Genomic DNA, 18933 nt, shown 5'->3' with positions numbered 1-18933 from the left:
AATATTCTGCAGGAGCACAATAATACCAGTGACTTAGGCTCCTTTAGAATTCGGGACTCGTGGGTGAACAAGGGTGGTTTTTCTGCAGCTTTCACTGGAATTGTCCGTTTGGAAATCTACCTCCCCCATGGCAAGGCAGGTTTAAAAGAAGAGGAGAACAAACAAAAAACAAAAACAGGAAAAAAAAAAAAAGAGAGAAAAAGAAAAACAGGTGGAACCGACATAAGGATAGCTAGAGCAGTGCGCGCGGAAGGCAGAACTTTCTGGGGGCGTCCTGCCCGCACGTTTCACGCGTGGTGCGCGCAGGTGGCGCCGCGGTCCCTTTGCTCCCCGCGCAAGCCGGCGGGGTGCCCAGAAGGCTACCACTAGCCTCAGCGAAGGTGAGAGAGAAGCTTTCCGCCGAAGCGAGGGAGGAGGGCGGGCAGGAAGCGGAGCCAGAGCTGGCAAAGAAAGGCTCCAATTCCCAGCCCCCCGCACCGCGGGCCGCGGGGGCGCCGGCAGCGCATGCGCGAGGCCCGGCCCCCAATTCCCCCAGCGAGGGAGGGAGGCCCCCGGCGGCCGGGAGCCTGCGAGCCGCGGCGGGACCCGAGCGCACGCAGGGGCGCGGCGACGGCCGGGGCTAGTCGGGCTGCGGAGGCGGCCGTCGGGAGTGCGGAGCGCCTCGGGCGAGGGTCCAACCGCCGGCAGGCACCAGAGGGCACGGCTGGCTCGGCACTGGGAGGGGCCCGGCGCTCGCAGCCCCCCACGCCCAGAGAGGATGCGTGAGTTTCGCCCCGGCTCGAGGGCAGGATGTGGGAGCAGGACAAAGGCTGGGCGGCGGGGGAGGAGTTGGGGACGGCGAGCCTGTGGCCGCCGCCAGAGCCCCAGCCTCGAGCGAGCTAGCGGAGTTGACAACTTTCTCTGCAACTTTTGCAAAAGGGAAGATAAAAATTCTGCAAGTTGTTGCACAGCTCCATATCGCCCCGTGTCCGGCGAGCAGAGGGGAGGGGGCACCGCAGCCTTCCGCGGACCAGAGGCGACCGCCAGCTCCTCTGAGCGGCGCAGGAGGGGGCACCCGCCGGGGCCCGGGGCCAGGGGCGAGAGAGGATAGGGACACCGGGGGTCGGAGCCCGGGGTACGCTCTGGCCGCTGAAGTTGCCCGTGTCCACGCAGGGTGCGCCCTAAGAGCCGGGTAGCCTCGGATAGCGGCGCTGCGTACGCGATGATGGATGAGCCGTGGTGGGAAGGGCGCGTCGCCTCGGACGTCCACTGCACCCTGCGCGAGAAGGTCAGTCCCTCCCTGCCCTTGTCACTCTCAAGACTGGGTACAGTCTCCTTCGGTCTCGACTTCGCGTTCTCAGGTCGCCTGCGTGGGAACTCAGAACTCCCGGGTGCCTTTTTTTCCTCTTACCCTTTACCTTCTCCCGGAGTGTCTGAGCGGAATTGGGGGGCGGGGGTTAGAGACTGGAGATGGGAGAGATTGAAGTTGGTTTTTCTGATAAGGAGCTCAGAACTCTGGGCCAACTAGTCAGAGACAGCCACTGTACCTCTAAGGCAGTGTTTCCTATAGTATTGCCACCCTAGGTTATTTTAAACCGTACGTGAAGGGGTCTTTAAAAAATATTGTGTATTCATTCTAATGTGTAATTTAAGAATGTGTATATATCTAGCAAGCTCTGCGTTTGCGATTTTCCATTTATTGTAATAATGATGTCGCAGTTTATTTTAAAACAAATTTAAGTAAAAGTAGTGACTCTATATAAAGATAAGTGGTAGTACAGGGAATACATGGTTATGGCCAAATACATGTATATATGTGTATATCTAGAATGGGACCGAATGAAATTTAAGGAACACCTGTATAATTGAAAGAGGCTACAAAACAGGGAGGCTGAGGGAAGAAAACAAAAACTCCCCTGCCGGTTTGCCTCCTGTGGCAGAAGGTGGGTGGGAGCAGCTGAAATGTGATCCCTGCACACCCCTCCCCTCAAGGAGAGAAGGGCTGAGGGGCATTGGGAAGGTGGAAGAGTCCAGGTGGGCTGGAGGCATGGCCTGTGTGTCTTGCCTCCAGTCCCTGGGCTGAGATTGGCAAGGGTTGGCTTGGGGAACAGGTGTGAAGTAGTGAATGGATTGGTTTCCTAGGGCTGCCATTACAAAGGACCACACAAACTGGAGGGCTTAAAGCAACAGAAATTTATTTCAGCTCTGGAAGCTGAAGATCCCAGATCAAGGTGTTAGCAGGGCCATGACTCTCAAAAGGCTCTAGAGAAGGATCTTCCCTTCTTCCTTCTTAAATTTGCTGGTGCTTGGTCATCCTTGGCATTCCTCGGCTTGTAGTACATCATTCCAGTCTCTGCCTCCACTGTCACATGGTTCTGTCTGTCTGTCTGTCTGTTTTCTCTTCTTACAAGGGTACCCGATCATTGGAGTAGAACCCACCCTAATCCAATGTGATGTCATCATAATTTAATTACATCTGAAAAGACTCCATTTCCAAGTAAGGTCACATTCTGAAGTTCCAGATTAACATGACATTTGGGGGGACACTACTGCGCCCAATACAGGGAGGAAAAGGTCTTCCTAGTGCAGTACCTGAGCCCCCACACAGGTTTCACAGTCAGTGCATTTGCTCCGAGTGTCTGGAGATCTCCTTAACTCCTTAAAGGGTCACCAGCTACTCAGTGTTTTTACCTCATTGAGTAGCTGTCTTCCTGTCCAATTAATGCCTTTTTCTTTTCTTTCTGGACCTGCTGACCTGTCTTTGTCCTGCGTTGCTTGGCAAGGCTGTGGCTTTCATCTGTTCCCTTGGTCTTCTTCCCAGAACAGAGTGGCCAACGTGTGGCACATTCTAGGCATCTGGACAAGAAGAAATCCAGGTCTTGTTGGTTCAGTTGAAAAGCAAGGAAAGTGGTAGGGGTATGGTCCTGGCCCTTTTCTGGAGGTGGTGGCTGAATGGAGCTAGTGAGGACTGCCCTGGAAATTGGGCTTCCTTGTTTATCATAGACTCAAGTGGTTGTCATTTCTGCTCATAGCTTAGGAGGAACGACTTCTACCTGATTTGCCCCTTTCTAGAGGGAAGGATGTCTAAGAGCAATAAATGCCATTTGTTTAGTTACCTGAGAATGCCCAACCTTTTATACATAAGGGAGGATGTCCTAAATGTTCCTTCAGCTGCTCAAAGAAGCTAGAAAGGCTCCATGAACTGCTATAGCCATGTCATAGTGCCATATGAGTTTACTATTGGGCTGCCCACCTTGGAGAGACGATGAGTTTGTCCCAGTTTTGCAGGTTAGAAATAGAAAGCTCACCCAAGGACTGATGGCCAAGGTCAACCTTGACTTAAAGCTGGCCTTATTAGGACAAATCCCAAGTTCCTTTGGTTATAATGTCCCACCTCCTCAAAATACTGCTATTGTTCTCCTTTACTTTATTTCCTCTCCCACTTCAAAGAAGAAAATGCTTCTTCAAAAATTTGGCTTCATGGAGTTTGGCAAGAAGAGTGAAGAATAGGGGAACCTAGTAGCCATACTAGCCTCGCCTTTCTTGAGGAATGAGGGCTGGCATTTTGTTTTTCTCAGACAGGGTAATTGTTTTTCTCAAATGTCTACTCTGATAATATGTTTCTAACACTGTAGAACAACTTTACAAGTGCCTGGCACACAGTAGACACTCTTAGTTGAATGTTGCCTGATGAATACAAAGCATGTTTACATATATGCTGTGTAACTGTTTCCATACAACCACAAGCAGTTATCCTCACCTGACCGACACAGGAGACGAAGTTGAGATCACTGAGACGTTGGGAGCCCCACTTTGTCAAATATGAGATTCCAGTCTGGCATCATACTACAGGGTATCAAAAACTCGACACCATGGAAACAAGTCTTGGTACTGCATGCACGCTAGGATGGAAGTGAAACCCTGATCTGCTCATTTAACCTCTCTAAATCTGGCCCCTATCATCCGTTCTTCCCAGAATAGCCAGAATTGAGATTGTGTCATTCTCTGCTTAAAGACCTCCAGTGTCATCTCACTGCACTTAAAATTCCCAGTCCTTACCACTGCGTGGAATACCCAGCATAGCCTGGCTCTGGCCTGCTCTCTGACCTTGTCTCCTACTCCTTCCCTACCCTCCATGCCATTGCTCTTAAGTCACACTGACATCCTTTCTGTTCCTGGAACAAGTCAAGCTTGTTCATGTCTCAGGGCCTTTGCACTGGCTCTTTCCTCTATTTGGATTCTGTGTTTCTCAGACTCTCACATGGTTGCTTGTCTCCCTTAATCTATTGCTGCCTCTCCATGTCACTCTGTTAAATCACCTTGCTTTTTCTTTCTAGCATTTACCAGGATCTGAAGTGTTTTTCTGTTTTTTTTGTTTGGTTGGTTGCTTTCTTTGAGACGGAGTCTCACTCTGTCGCACAGGCTAGAGTGCAGTGGCACTATCAGCTCAGTGCAACCTCCGCCTCCCGGGTTCACACCATTCTCCTGCCTCAGCCTCCTGAGTAGCTGGGATTACAGGCATGTGCTACCACACCCAGCTAATTTTTGTATTTTTAGTAGAGACGGGGTTTCACCTGTTGGTCAGGCTTGTCTCAAACCCCTGACCTCGTTATCCGCCAGCCTCGGCCTCCCAAAGTGCTGGGATTACAGGCGTGAGCCACCGTGCCTGGCCTGAAGTTATTTTTCGTCTGTTTGCTGCCTTTCTTCCCACACTAGAATACATGCTACATGAGAAGAGGCCTGTGTCTGTCTTCTTCCTTGCGGGGGCCTCAGTGCCATGAACACAGCTTCCCAATGTGTATGGAATGACAAGGAGAATGAATAAGTCAGTCTTCGCTTTCCTCTTCTGTAAGCTGGGAGAAATGTTTTACAGCAATGTTAAGATTAAGTGAGATAACTTAAGAACAGTGTGAGGTGCATGGTGGGCACTTGGCAGGCATTGCACCTCTCCACTTAGGGTTATTGCAAGACAATGATGGCCCGTTCACATAGTGCTGCTCAGAGTAAGGCTTCGGGTTTGTGACCACCCTCCAAGGGGTCCACAGATGTGATAGGTAATCCTTGTAAGAAAGGCACTGTTAGCCACTTGGACCATTGGTCCTATGTTGGTGTTGAAGTCAGGAAAGGGACTAGTTCACCAAAAATCATGTATCTACTGAGGGCTGGGACCCAGGAGTGAGACCCCATTGGTAAGACCCTCTAAGCAGCCTGGCATCCCGATGGGTGAAAGTGGGGAGTTGAACCCTCCTCCAGCCCAAATTGCTCTGGAGAAATCTCTCCCTCCCCTTCCTGTAGGCCACCTTTATCCCATGCTCAGCCCTTAAATTCCTCCTTGGATCCTTCTTCCTGTCCCTGCTGCATCTGCAGAAGCCCACCTAGGACCCCGCTCCCTTCAGCTCCTCTCCTCTGACCTTTCTGCTGGGGGTGGGAGTGCCAGCCAGTACAGGGATGTGGGGTTTCTTGCCTGCTACATGTGTGCCCCTTGACCCTCTTCCCTGAACCAAAAGGAGGAGTAGATTGTCACCAGGCTGGCATCACCAGTGAGGAGGCTGCTAGTGATGTTTTTCTGGTAACCAAGTCTGTGCCAGGTCTGTCCAGATTAAAACTCGGAGCCATTTGTTTTTTTCTTGAAAGATACATCCACCTAAGTTTAAAATTAATAGGGTATTGAATCCAAGAACTAACAGATTTTGGTGAGTGCTGGTTACACATGATGGAACGAGAGCATTGGATGGTATGCAGCCTCAGGGCCACGTTCCTTGTCCCTTAAGCCTCTCCTTTGTCATGTGTCCTGGCCCCACCCTCATCCTTGCTTCTTTCACCATCTTTGTCACCCTGCATAGTGACTTGTCCTACCCACTAGACTGTGAGCTCCTTGCAGGTATGAGGTGTGCCTTGTTACCTTGGCATTCCCAGACCAGTGTCTGAGTCAGAGAGGGACCTCAGGGTGTCTCCCACCTCACCTGATGCAGGCACAGGCATTGGGAGTGCACAAAAGAGTGAGACAGCCCCCAATGGACTCTTCTGGGAAATGTTGAATGAATGCTTGTGTGCAGGGATGCTTCCTGGGAATCCTTCATCTCGTCTTCGGCATCGGCCAGGACAGTCTTTGTGTGTGTGGGCACAGCATTGACTGTGGTGCCCAGCACAGGATCTGGTTGATGGAGGATGCCACCCCAGCTTCCTACAGACCTGCATGTTCTCCTGTCAGGTAACATGGGGCAGGAAGTTAGAAAAGCAATTACCTGCAAGGGCAGATTTACTGGCCTGGACCAAAGTACAGCTTAAGGATCTTAGGAAAATAACTGCAGGTTGAGCCCAGATAACAGAAATGTAGATAATTCCTCCCAGACTTCTAACAGGAGGTCCTGTTTTTCTTCCTGAATTTTCTGAGCAGCAAAGTAGATAGAACTTGCACTCGTCTCCTTTTGATTTATGCCCATTTTACACATAGTCTTCACTCTCCAATTAGAAGGAAATAGTTATGTTAGTAAGCAAAGACACACACCACTCTGACTTAAGGCTTCTTGAGTGTGTAGAAGACTTTCTGAATATAGGGATTTCTGGAGTTCTTAGGGGGAAAAAATCTCCCTCCCAAAGCCATGTTGATAAGCTCTGCTTGACATGAGCTGGTAACTTTATCTTCCTGGGCTCCAGGGAGCCAGGGGCTAGGGGCTCCCTCCTTCTCGTCCACTGGGTGTTTACCTTCTCCCAGGATGCGAGTCACGTGATACCTTAGGGGTCTTCTCATCCTGCTCCAGACTTGAGATCTGCAGGGCAACCAGCCACCTAATGCATTTTTTCCCACTTCCTGAAGCTTACTTCATTGCACACTCAGAGGACTTCAGCTCTGTGAAACCGCTTTTTTTTTTGAGACGGAGTCTTGCTCTGTCACCCAAGCTGGAGAGCAGTGGCATGATTTTGGCTTACTGCAACCACTGCCTCCTGGGTTCAAGTGATTCCCCTGCCTCAGCCTCCCGAGTAGCTAGGATTACAGGCGCGCAACACACCCAGCTAACTTTTGTATTTTTAGTAGAGGCGGGCTTTCACCATGTTGGCCAGGCTGGTCTCTAACTCCTGACCTCAGGTGATCCGCCCGCCTTGGTCTCTCAGAGTGCTGGGATCACAGGCGTGAGCCACTGTTCCCGGCCACATTTCTTAAACCAGTGGACAGATAAAAGATGTTTGATTTGCGACTGAATCTATGCAAAGATCTTCCAAAACATGAACAGCAAACGTTTCGTTTAGTGATGATAATGTTAGTAGCTACTGTTTATTGAGCACTTTCTAGATTTCAGGCAGTGTGCCAGCATGCTCCCATATATTATATTATTTACTCCTCACTTTGGCCCTAGTGTTAGGATTAACCCCAGTTTACAGACAAGAAACTGCAAGGCTCAGAGGAATAAGTGTCTGAGATGAAACCGCGGGTTGTATCAAAGCTTGAACGTAAATTCATTTTAAAAATATCCAATTTAACACAAAGTGGAAATACAAAGCAGGGGAAAATTGAGGTTCTGTCATCCATGACACTATAGGCTGTTGTGTTTTAGTTTGTTTTCTGGCGCTCTCCAACGGATGTGCTCTCTCTAAACCATCCTGAGAAGCCAGCCGCTATAGACGTGGGCCTTGCTGTGGGCATTGGAAAGGGCTGATGACTAGGCCAAGGTCGCCTTTATTTGGCCCTGGTGAGTGGCCATGCCTGGGCCTCACCTGTGTGTAGTGCCTCTCCCCTCGAAGTGATTTGGCCTCTGCCATTGCCTGTCCCTAACTTGCGAGGGAAAAGGACACCTCAGGGCCCCCCCGCTTGCCGAACTCTGACAGCTGGATAGTGGTAGAAATTCATCCCAGCTTCATCCTCAGCCCCTGTGTCAAAACTGCATCATTTTTTTAGTGACTTCTGAAGCTTGCACACCCTTTTATTTCTCTCCTTCAACATCAGTTTTTTTTTCTCACTCCTTCCCCTAAATTCCTCAAATTTCCCCACTTCAAGGCTGAACATCTGTCTCCTTATAGAAATCAGTGACCTGGCCAGGCGCGGTGGCTCATGCCTGTAATCCCAGCACTTTGGGAGGCCGAGATGGGCGGATCATGAGGTCAAGAGATCGAGACCATCCTGGCCAACAAAGTGAAACCCCGTCTCTACTAAAAATACAAAAAAATCAGCCGGGCGTGGTGGTGTGCACCTGTAGTCCCAGCTACTCACGAAGCTGAGGCAGGAGCATCGCTTGAACCCGGGAGGCGGACGTTGCAGTGAGCTGAGATTGCGCCACTGCATTCCAGCCCGGCGACAGAGCGAGATTTCCTCTTAAAAAAAAAAAAAAAAGAAAGTAGTGACCAAGGTCCATACTCAACAAAGGGCTCATGGATTTGGGTAGGTCATCCTCCGCTTGGTTTTTCCATTCCCTTCCCCTCCTTTTGGATTTCTGCATCCCTCAAGGGGAAGTTCCCCCCAAATCACAAGATGCCCCCAGATCTACCAAAAGGAAAGTGTTCCAAACTCTGGCAGTGGGATGTGTCTGCCCGGCTTAGTTACAGGAATGTGTCATTCAGGCCTTTCAAGCTCAAATGCTGGCTTTGACAAGCTCTTTCCTCCTCTAATGGCAGGGCTATCTTATGTTTGCGGTCTTCAAGTGAGACCTGAAGCAGTCTGCCCTCATGACCCCCTGGAGATGAAGGTGTGGGGGTTCATAAAATAAGGAGAAATTTCCTGCACTCTTAACCTGCAGAGGTGATTCAAGCTGTCTTAGAAGATGTATACAGAGGATGGAAGATGGACTGGGAAGAATTGAAAACTGCAAATGAGGTTGGGGGACAAGATGGGCTGCCACTCAAGATAGTGTCTAGCTTTGAAACTGACTGCAGTGCTTCACCCGTATTCTCGAGGAATCTGGTGACAAAACTGAACCAGAACTTGGCGTTGTCACTTGAGTCTTTTAGGTCTTAGAATACCAAAATGCTCAGTGTGTGCACGATACCCAGTCAAGACATGGTCTCAGTGCACCTTATCTGTGGCAGAAGCAAATTACCTTTGAAGGCTTCCTTTCCTCTGCAAAATCACGACAGCAATCCCTGCCCCACCTGCCACCCAGGTGTCCCAGGGAGAAAATGGGTGTGGGTGTACCCCATCAATCTCCAGGGCCTCCACATCGTGAGATGGGCAAGGGAATTGCCTGGGCACCCTGGTTGGCTGGGGAAGCCTGTGCTGTCTAAGGGAGGGGAGGACATTTAAGACTTGGAGCTGGCCCTGTGCCCTTATCATTGACTTCTTCTTTGTCTTCCTAAATCACACAGTCCCTCAGGTAAAGGGAGTGCAGCCAGCAGTTCTCTAGTATATCAGCACCTGGCAGAAAGAGGTGACACTGCGACTCTGCTGTTCTCTCTTTTTCTTTTTGAGTTATTACACACACACACACACACACACACACACACACACACACAGACACACAGAGCATTTGTTTAGGAAATGGCAAAAATGAATACAAGCAAACAGAAGAAAGTAAAATTCCCCTCACAATCCTACCACTTGGAAACAGTCTCTGTTGACATTTTTGGTATGTGTCCTTTTCTGTGCGTGTCATCACAATACATTTTTATTTTGGATTTTTTTTTTTTTTTTTTTAGTAAAAATGGAAAATACCTGCCAAGTGCAGTGGCTTACGCCTGTAATCCCAGCACTTTGGGAGGCTGAGGCAGGTGGCTCACTTGAGGTCAGGAGTTTGAGACCAGCCTGGGCAACATGGAGAAACCCTGTCTCTACTAAAACTACAAAAATTAGCTGGGTGTGGTGATGAGTGCCTGTAATCCCAGCTACTGAGGAGGCCGAGGCAGGAGAATCGCTTGAACCCGGGAGACGGAGGTTGCACTGAGCCGAGATTGCACCATTGCGCTCCAGCTTGGGCAACAAGAGCAAAACTCCATCTCAAAAAAATAAATAAATGAAAAGGAAAATACCTTGTCGTAAAACACTTTGTCTATTTCCCATATACATTTTTCCATATCATTCTTCTCCACCCAATTCCTGATTATTGGACACTAGCAAAAAATTAGAAACAATCGTTTGTTTAGAACAGATAACACATGAATGTGATTTTGAAAAACCACGCTATACAAAAGAGTAGATGATGGAAAGGCTTCCTGCCACCGTTGTCCCCAAATTTCCCTCCCCAGAAGATACCACTGACCCCAATTTCTCGTGAATCCTATTCTGTGCATAAGAAAGCATAAATTACATATGCTTTGACAGAGAGGTAGTGTGAATTACACACTTTACAATTTCATTATTTTAATGTTTATTTTATTTTATTAATATTATTATTTTTTTAAATTGAGACAGAGTCTCACTGTGTTACCCAGGCTGAAGTGCAGTGGCATGATCTTGGCTCACTGCAACCTCTGCCTCCTGGGGACAAATGATTCTCCTGCCTCAGCCTCCTGAGTAGCTGGAATTACAGGCATGTGCCATGACGCCCAGGTAATTTTTGTATTTTTAGTAGAGATGGGGTTTCATCACGTTGGCCAGGCTGGTCTCAAACTCCTGACCTCAAGTGATCCGCCCATCTCAGCCTCCCAAAATGCTGGGATTACAGGAGTGAGCCACCATGCCTGGCCTCATTATTTTAATGTTTAGATTTTAATAATCTAAATAACTTTTATGAAACCATGAGTAGAAGGGATTTTTTGTATATTTCGCTAATTGTAGCAATAATGATATATAGTGGGCACTCAGGAAATTTATATTGAACAAATGAATAGAAGATTTCCTTTTGGTCATTTTCTATTCAAGTATATACATTTTATTTTACAAAAATACTATCAAGTATATCACAGTTTCGTAACTTTTTTCCTTAACTGCACATGCTAAATAACCTTCTATGTCATTTTCTATCCTTCTGCAATCCAATGCATAACATTTTATGGATACATCATGATTTCACTAACTCATCTCGTTGTTGGATATTTAGGGGACTGCTTATTCATTTTTTAAAAATTGAACTATAATTTATATACAGTACAATATACAGATGTTAAGTGAATATACCATTTATAGTGTACAGTGAGTTTTGACAAATGTATATACTCATGTAACCACCACCATAATCAAGACATAAGGCCAGGCGCGGTGGCTCATGCCTGTAATCCCAGCACTTTGGGAGGCCGAGGTGGGTGGATCACATGAGGCCAGGAGTTCGAGACCTGCCTGGCCAACATGGTGAAGCCCCATCTCTACTAAAAATACAAAAATTAGCTGGGTGTGGTGGCACATGCCTGTAATCCCAGCACTTTGGGAGGCCGAGGCAAGTGGATCACAAAGGCAGGAGTTCAAGACCATCCTGGCCAACATGGTGAAATCCCATCTCTACTAAAAATAAACAAAAATTAGCTGGGCGTGGTGGCACACGCCTGTAGTCACAGCTATTCAGGAAGCCGAGGCAGAAGAATCGCTTGAACCCGGGAGGCAGAGGTTGCAGTGAGCCAAGACTGTGCCACTGTACTCCAGCCTGGGTGACAGAGTGAGACTCCATCTCAAAAAAAAAAAAGACATAGGACATTGCCGTCAACCTAGAAAGTTCCTCATCAGTCCCATCCTGCCCCCAGCCTTAGGCAATCACTGATCTGCTTTTCGTCCTTGTAAATTAGATTTGTCTTCTAGAGTTTCATATAAATGGAGTTATATATATGTACTCCTTTCTGCCTGCTCCTTTTTACTTAATGTAATGCTTTTGAGATTCATCCGTGTCGTTGTGTCTATCAGGAGTTTATTTCTTTTTATTGCTGATTAGTATTCCGTTTTATGTCTATAAAAATTTGTTCATCCATTTCCCCACTGAATGCCTTTTTGAGTTGCTTCTCGTGCACCATTTGATTTTATATAGCACTGCTGTGGTGATCCTTGATTTATATCTGTAAGTATGCTCAGGAATAAGTTCCTAAAATGGAAGCGCTAATCACAGGGTATGATTTTAAGAACCTTGCATATCACCAGGTAATACATTCCCACAGGATTGCGCTAGTATACTTCCAGTGGTGGTATGGAAGAGTGCCTGCTTCCCAGCAACTTTGCTAACCCTGGATATTACCCTTAAAAAAAAATTAGTACCATTTGGATAGGTTAAAAATGGTGCTGAATGGCTGTGTTTAAAAGGAGCAGGAGCCAGACATGGTGGCGTGCACCTGTAGTCCCACCTACTAGAGAAGTTGAAATGGGAAGATCACTTGGGCCCAGGAGTATGAGGCTTCAGTGTGCTATGATTATGCCAGAGTGAAACCCCTATCTCTTTTTTTTAAAAAAAGAGTGGGAACGTCGAGTGGGAAAATGACTAGAGCAGGGGTGTCCAATCTTTTGGCTTTCTTGGGCCACACTGGAAGAAGAATTGCCTTGGGCCACACATAGAATACACTAACACTAACAATAATTGATGAGCTAAAAAAAAAATCACAACAAAATCTCATAATGTTTTAAGAAAGTTTATGAATTTGTGCTTGCCACATTTACAGTTGTCCTGGGCAGCATGGGGCCCATGGTCTGTGGGTTGGACACACTTGTGCTAGAGGATGGCAAGGTGAGAGGAAGGGAACTCTGAATCCTTTCTAGGCTTCATGGAGCCCCATCTGCAGCACGGAACTGGCCTGAGACCTGCATCAAGGGCTGGATGAGGGCTGTTAAGGTGACCTGGCTGGAAAACTCCTCCAGCTCCCTCTTAGTCCCCGCATTGCAGTGTGTGCTGCCCCTGGTAACCGGATCCTTCGGAGGCAGAATTTGAATCATCCTGAGGCACTCAGTGCCTTGTAGGTCCCTGGAGCAGATGGTTCCAGGCCCTGGGCATTCTTGTGACATTGATACCCACGCCATGCCGCCAGCTGCTAAGTCTGGAAGTGGTCATCAAGTGATTTGGGTGGAAGGGTTGGGGGGACACGAGGAGGAAGGAGAGGATGTCATTCAGAGCAGAAGCATCGGGAATTGGATAGATTCAGTTATTGTAAGGGAAAGTTGGAGAGAACTTCAATGGCATCAGAAGGAAATTGGCCACACTGCGGTCCGTCCATGCATGAAAATATGGTGCAGTCATTAGATGCGACGTGGTAGACAGTGTTGGTGTGCAATGGACTTCTCTGATTATTGTAAAAAAAATAAAATCCAAGCAATTCAGAGCACTTCTGACTCTTTGGAGTGAACCATTGTTTTTTCCTTAACTTTTTATTGTGGAAATTTAAAAAGATAACACAAATGTGGAAAGAACAGTAGAATGAGTCCTCACATACCCACCACCCAGCTTCCTCACCTGTTTCATCTGCTCCCCCAGACAGTGTGTCATTTTACCCATAAATGGCACTACCAGATAAGGGCTTTTTTTTTTTTTTAACATAACAGCTATGCCATTTTCACACCTAAAATAATTACCAATAATTCCTTAATATCTTCTGTTGTCCATTCCTCTGTTGTCTCAGAAATGGTTTTTATAGTTGTTCACATCATAATCCAGATAAAGTCCTTGCATTACATTTTTTTTAAGTGTCTTTTAAGCTGGGCATGGTGGCTCACTTCTATAATCCCAGCACTTTGGGAGGCTGAGGTGGGTGGATCACCTGAGGTCAGGAATTCGAGACCAGCCTGGACAACATAGTGAAACTCTGTCTCTACTAAAAATACAAAAAAATTAGCCGGGCCTGTTGGCAGGCACGTGTACTCCCACCTACTCCGGAGGCTGAGGCAGGAGAATCGCTTAAACCCGGGAGACAGAGGTTGCAGTGAGCCGAGGTCGCGCCATTGTGCTCCAGCCTGGGCAACAAGAGGGAAACTCGTCTCAAAAAAAAAAAAAATTTTTTTAATTAGCTAGGCATGGTGACACACACCTGTAATCCCAACTACTTGGAAGGCTGTGGTGGGGGGATTGCTTGAGCACGGGAGGTCCGGGCTGCAGTGAGCCGTGTTTATGCCACTACACTGTAGCCTGGGTGACAGACCAAGACTCTGTCTCAAAAAATAAATAAATAAATAAGTATAAAATACATAAGTGTTCTCAAGTATTTTACTCTCCAATAGTCCCCTACCCTGCCTGAAAATATTTTTTTCATGCCATTGATTTTCAGAGAAAACAGTTTGATTTGTCCTGATAAATGTCCTATATTCTGGATTTGACCTGCTACCTCCTCATACTGTCATTTAACTTGAATTCATTGTTAACAGATTGGTTTATACACTTCGCTAATGTTGTGGGATTATAATATGCTTTAACCTACCTGTTTTCTAGCTGTAGACTCAAGCATCGCTTCCTCAGAGAAGCCGTCCCTGACTCCCAGACAAGGACAGGCTGGGCCTTTTGTATGTTCTCAGAGCACCCTTGGTGATTCCTTAAGCACTTAGCACAATTTGTAATTATACACCTATTTCTGCAATTATTTGTTGTAGAGCTAGCTCCCTCCCCAGACTGTAGGCCCAGGGGAGCAGGCGCTGGGTCTCTCCAGCTCTCAGCAGAGTGTGTGTTGCATAAGAGTCCCTCCATCAGGATTTGCTCATCACTGACACCTTATCTGACTGAAGTCTGTGCTGTGCAGCCCACAAATTGCCTTCCTGGACTTCACTGTCGAAACTGTCTTTTTTTTTTTTTTAAATAGAGTCTCTCTCTGTTGCCCACGCTGGAGCGCAGTGGCACAACCTTGCCCACTGCAACCTCCACCTCCTGGATTCAAGCGATTCTCATGCCTCAGCCTTCTGAGTAGCTGGGATTACAGGTGCGCACCACCATGCCCGGCCTCAGCATAGTCTTGTGGGGTAGGTAGCACGGCTACCAGTAACTCCACCATATACTAGTAGAAAAATGGCGTCTGAGGGGTTAAGTGTTTGACCAGAGTCCCCCTTTTAAGCAAGGTAGTTAAAGCCTTAATATTTTGCGGATCTGCTGTCCCCGCCTGACCTTAGATAAGGCACACATAGAGCAGAGGACTTGCAATGCAGCCTCCAAGTTGGTGATGGTGTAACATGGACTTCCCCTCAAGCAGAGCTGACACCCTGGGCAGCCACCAAGCTAGGTGAGAAGGCGGGGGTTGGTGGAGCAAAGCTGTTGACTTGGCGTTGGAATTTCTCTTCGGTCTCCTTTTGTGTTAACTTTTGGTTTTGAAATCATTTCAAACTTAGAGAAGAGTTGCAAGCATAATATGCAATTTTGTGAACATTTTAACACATTTGTCCTGTCATTCTTTTTCTCTATTTATATTTCTTTTCTTCAACCAAGTTGCAAAAATAATGCCCTATTATCCCTTAATACTTCAGGGTTTATTTCTCTGGTGTTTTTTTTTTTTTTTTTTTTTTTTGTAAATAGAGACGAGATCTCACTGTGTTGCCAGGTTGGTCTCAAACTCTTAGGCTTAAGCGATCCTCCCACCTTGGCCTCTTAAAGTGTTGGGCTTACAGGCGTGAACCACTGCACCCAGCCATGGTTACTTTTAAGATTGGCTCTGAAGCGGTTTCTGCGGGAATTTTTGTCAGATCACTAGGGACATCTATCTTCCCAGGACCTCCCTGGAGCCATGTTTCAGGAAGAGGGGATTCAGCATTCTAGTTAGGAAGGAAGAAGCCAAGCAGTCACTGGTGGGCTTTGCTGGCTTCAACTGTGGGGAAGGCAGAGCTCTGGCTAATTTTCTGGGGCCATCTTCTTGGCTTGGTTGTCACACAGTGCCCGCGAAAGCAGCCTCTTTATCCAGTGGTCATTTAGTGAGCCTCATGTGTAACCTGCAGGACCTGTGGGAGGCTCTGCCAGGAGAAACCGTGACCCAAAACCTGCCCTGAGGCCCTTAGCATAGCTGAAGATATAGTCATATCAAACCACTTACAGCCATATGTTAATGGCCATAATAGCCATTTAATGTTAGTAATGATAGTCCACTTTTAATGGGTGCTTACCATGTGCTGAGAGCTTGAGATCCCCTTCATTAGCTAAGTCCTCAGGCAACTCCTTCCAGTAGGTCCTATACTTATCCCTATTTTACAGATGGGACATGCAAAGTTTAGAGAGTTACATACTTTACCCAAGCCCTCATAGCTAGTAGGCAACCTGGCTCCAAAGCTTACTCCTACCGCTATACCAAAGACAGGTCCAGTTGCCCAAGGAAGTCTTAAAAAGCTTCAAGGAGGAGGTGCTGTTTGATTTGGGTTTGAAGGATGAGTAGGAGTTTGCCAGGCAGAGACAGGTGTGAAGTTCATCTCTCTGCAGGGTCCAGGGCAGCTAGGGAGAGTCAAGCATTAGTGGCCTGCAAGGGGCAGCCTGGTCAGTTGTGGGGAGGACCAGGAGATGCACCAGGAACACTGGCTTAGAGGATGTGGGTCTTCCTAGATGTTTGAACCTTATCCTGAGAACCCATGGAGGGCAATGGGAAGGGTGGGGAGGAGAGTGCCAGCTCCCTGGAAATGCACCCTGGCCTCAGAGACTAGTTATTACAGTTATTGCAGCCGCCCCAAAGCGATGGCATCTGAACTAGGGGAGGAAGTGAGGATACTTGACAGGTTGTAGACAATAGGATCAAAAGGACCAGCGAACAAAAAGCGTGGAAGATTTCAAGTTTCTTGCTAGTTGGAACAAAGTAACTTTCCTTAGCTGAGCTTGTTCAGCCTTTTTCATAGTGAACATTATTCTTGGAGGGCCCCTTCTGGAAACTGTCAGTTGAAGGACCCCCTCTGCCCCGTAAGTGAAGGGAACTGATGTTCATTGGGCACCTGCAGAGTGCCAGCAACTGTTAAGTGCCTTGTGTATGTTATCTGGCTTGATTATTAAAGTTGCTTCAGAAAGAAAAAGGATGAGTTAAATGTACTGACCAAGGCACTGGTGGTTCTTGAATATCTGTGCATGTTTATTCCTGCATTTAACACACTGTTTTTAGCAGCCAACTGCATGCTACACACTGTGCTAGCCACCGCCTACGGGATGAACAAAAATTGTGTACACAATTGGGGATGAACAAAAATTGTGTCATGGACCTTATAGTTGAGCATCAGGCTCAAGCGGAGAACTTGTAAAGCACAGATAGGTGCCCAGCTTCATCTCCAGGAATTCTGATTTAGTGAGACAGGAAATAGAGGGTGTATTAGGTCCCTAGGGCTACTGTGACAACGCGCCACAAACTTGGGGCTTTATTCTCTCACAGTTGTGGAGACCAGAAGTCTGACATCGGGGTGTCAGCAGACCACGGTTCCCTCTGAAGGCTCTAGGGGAAGGTCCTTCCTTGCTCTTCTATCATTTGGCAGCAGCTGGCATTTTATCCGTGGTCTTCCCTGGCTTGTAGCTGCATCATTCCAGTTTCCGCCTCCATCTTCACAAGGCCTTCTCCTCCTTGTCTGTCCTCACCTTGTCTTCCCTCTGTGTCTCTGTCTCTGTTTACTCTTCCTATAAGAACACAAAACACTGATTAGCGCCCATCCTGATCTAATATGACCTCATTTTAACTTGATTGCATCTGTAAAGACTCTATTTGCTTATTTATTTATTTATTTGAGACAGAGTCTCGCTCTGTCGCCCAGGCTGGAGTGCAGTGGCGTCATCTCGGCTCACTACAACCTCCACTGCCTGGGTTCAAGAGATCTCCTGCCTCAGCCTCCCGAGTAGCTGGGACTACAGGTGTGTATTTTTAGTAGAGACAGGGTTTCATCTGTTGGGCAGGATGGTCTCGATCTCTTGACCTCGTGAACCACCCTCCTTGGCCTCCCAAAGTGCTGGGATTACAGGCATGAGCCACTGTGCCCGGCTGACTATTTTCAAATAAGGTCACATTCTGAGGTTTTGAGTAGACAAGAATTGTCAGGGAAATACTATTCATCCCAGTACGGGGGGGAACCCCCTTTTTAAATAGGTCCCCAGGGGATTCGAATGCGTGTGGTTAACTGGCAACCCATTTGAGAAACCTTTGGACTGTAGGTGGGTAGGGAAGTAGAGTCGCAGCGAGGGGGTAGTGGTGCAGTCACCCTACTGTCCCATTTTGGGCTTCTCATTAGGGTCGAAGCTCCCAGGAGAATCCACAAAAGGAATCTGGTAATCGGGGACAGGAGCTGGAGGTGTGGAGGGAAGAGCTTTGGAGCCACTCCACAGAGTGATCCAGGAGGAAAGCGGAGAGATCCAAGAATTGGACCTGTGACAGAGAACCAGCATGGAGGGGCACGTCAGGACCTCTTCCCCTGGATAACAGAGGGCGTGGGAGGATGAGGGGCACCCCAGTCCTCCACTCCAGAAGGTATGGGGGGTGCGGTCCTGTAGGAAGCTGGCAGAAGTAAAGAATTCAGTTGGAGGGTGTGGTGTCTTTTAAAAAGGCCATGAATGTTGTCTATGGGGGTGTTTGGAGGCCCCAGAGCCATGGGTTGGATGGGGGACCAGTGAGGGTTGTGCACACATGTGTGTGGTCACTGTGGATGCCCTGGCAGCTGTGGCTGGGCCTGATACAGAGTTTGCCCAGAAGGGCAGTGGCTCTGGCTTCCGGGAATGAGGAGGTGTGCTTGGAGCTGGCCTGCCTGCCATCTGCCCAGGAGTAGTACAGACGCCGGCTGCGGATGTGACACCTGGGTTACCTTTCACTCTGCTGGAAGGAAGCTACAGGCTGGACTTCAGCAGGAGGGGACGTTACGGGCATTGTTGGCCTTATGTGACACGGGCCACCGCCTCAAGAATGTTGAAATAGTGTTCCCACAGAGGTGTTGATGCTTTACGGAAAATGCTTCCTTGGGCCTTATGAAGCAATCAGGGCAGAGAGAGGAAGGAGGGTGAGCCTCCTGCCTTGCTGGGCCTCCCAGGTCGTGCTGTGTACTGAGGCCTCTGAAGAGCCAGCCTTTCTCCCCCTTTCTTTGCCACTTTACATTTGCAAGTCTCCACTTCCTGTTGGTCACCTTGGTTACACATGGTGTTTCTTCACCTCTCTGCGGTTCTTTGTTCTTAGACAAGACCCCTCTAGCTGTTGTCTCAACCCAGGGCGTGG

General features: G+C 47.9%; 1 protein-coding gene across 1 annotated transcript in view; it reads left to right on the top strand.

Annotated features, from left to right (window-relative positions):
- Positions 1 to 368: 368 nt before the first annotated feature.
- CCNJL (cyclin J like) overlaps positions 369 to 18933 on the top strand; it is a 61031-nt gene continuing 42466 nt past the window's right edge. Inside the window, exons 1-2 of the mRNA XM_031011531.3 lie at positions 369 to 761; positions 1153 to 1267. Coding sequence (XP_030867391.3) covers positions 505 to 761; positions 1153 to 1267 — 372 coding nt within the window. The 5' untranslated portion in view covers positions 369 to 504. The remainder of the gene's footprint in view (positions 762 to 1152; positions 1268 to 18933) is intronic.

Source organism: Gorilla gorilla, chromosome 4 (assembly GCF_029281585.2).
Source record: "Gorilla gorilla gorilla isolate KB3781 chromosome 4, NHGRI_mGorGor1-v2.1_pri, whole genome shotgun sequence".
NCBI classification, from domain to species: Eukaryota; Metazoa; Chordata; class Mammalia; order Primates; family Hominidae; genus Gorilla; species Gorilla gorilla.
Note: the sequence above shows the minus strand (reverse complement) of the source record. Positions and strands in the feature narration are given on the sequence as shown.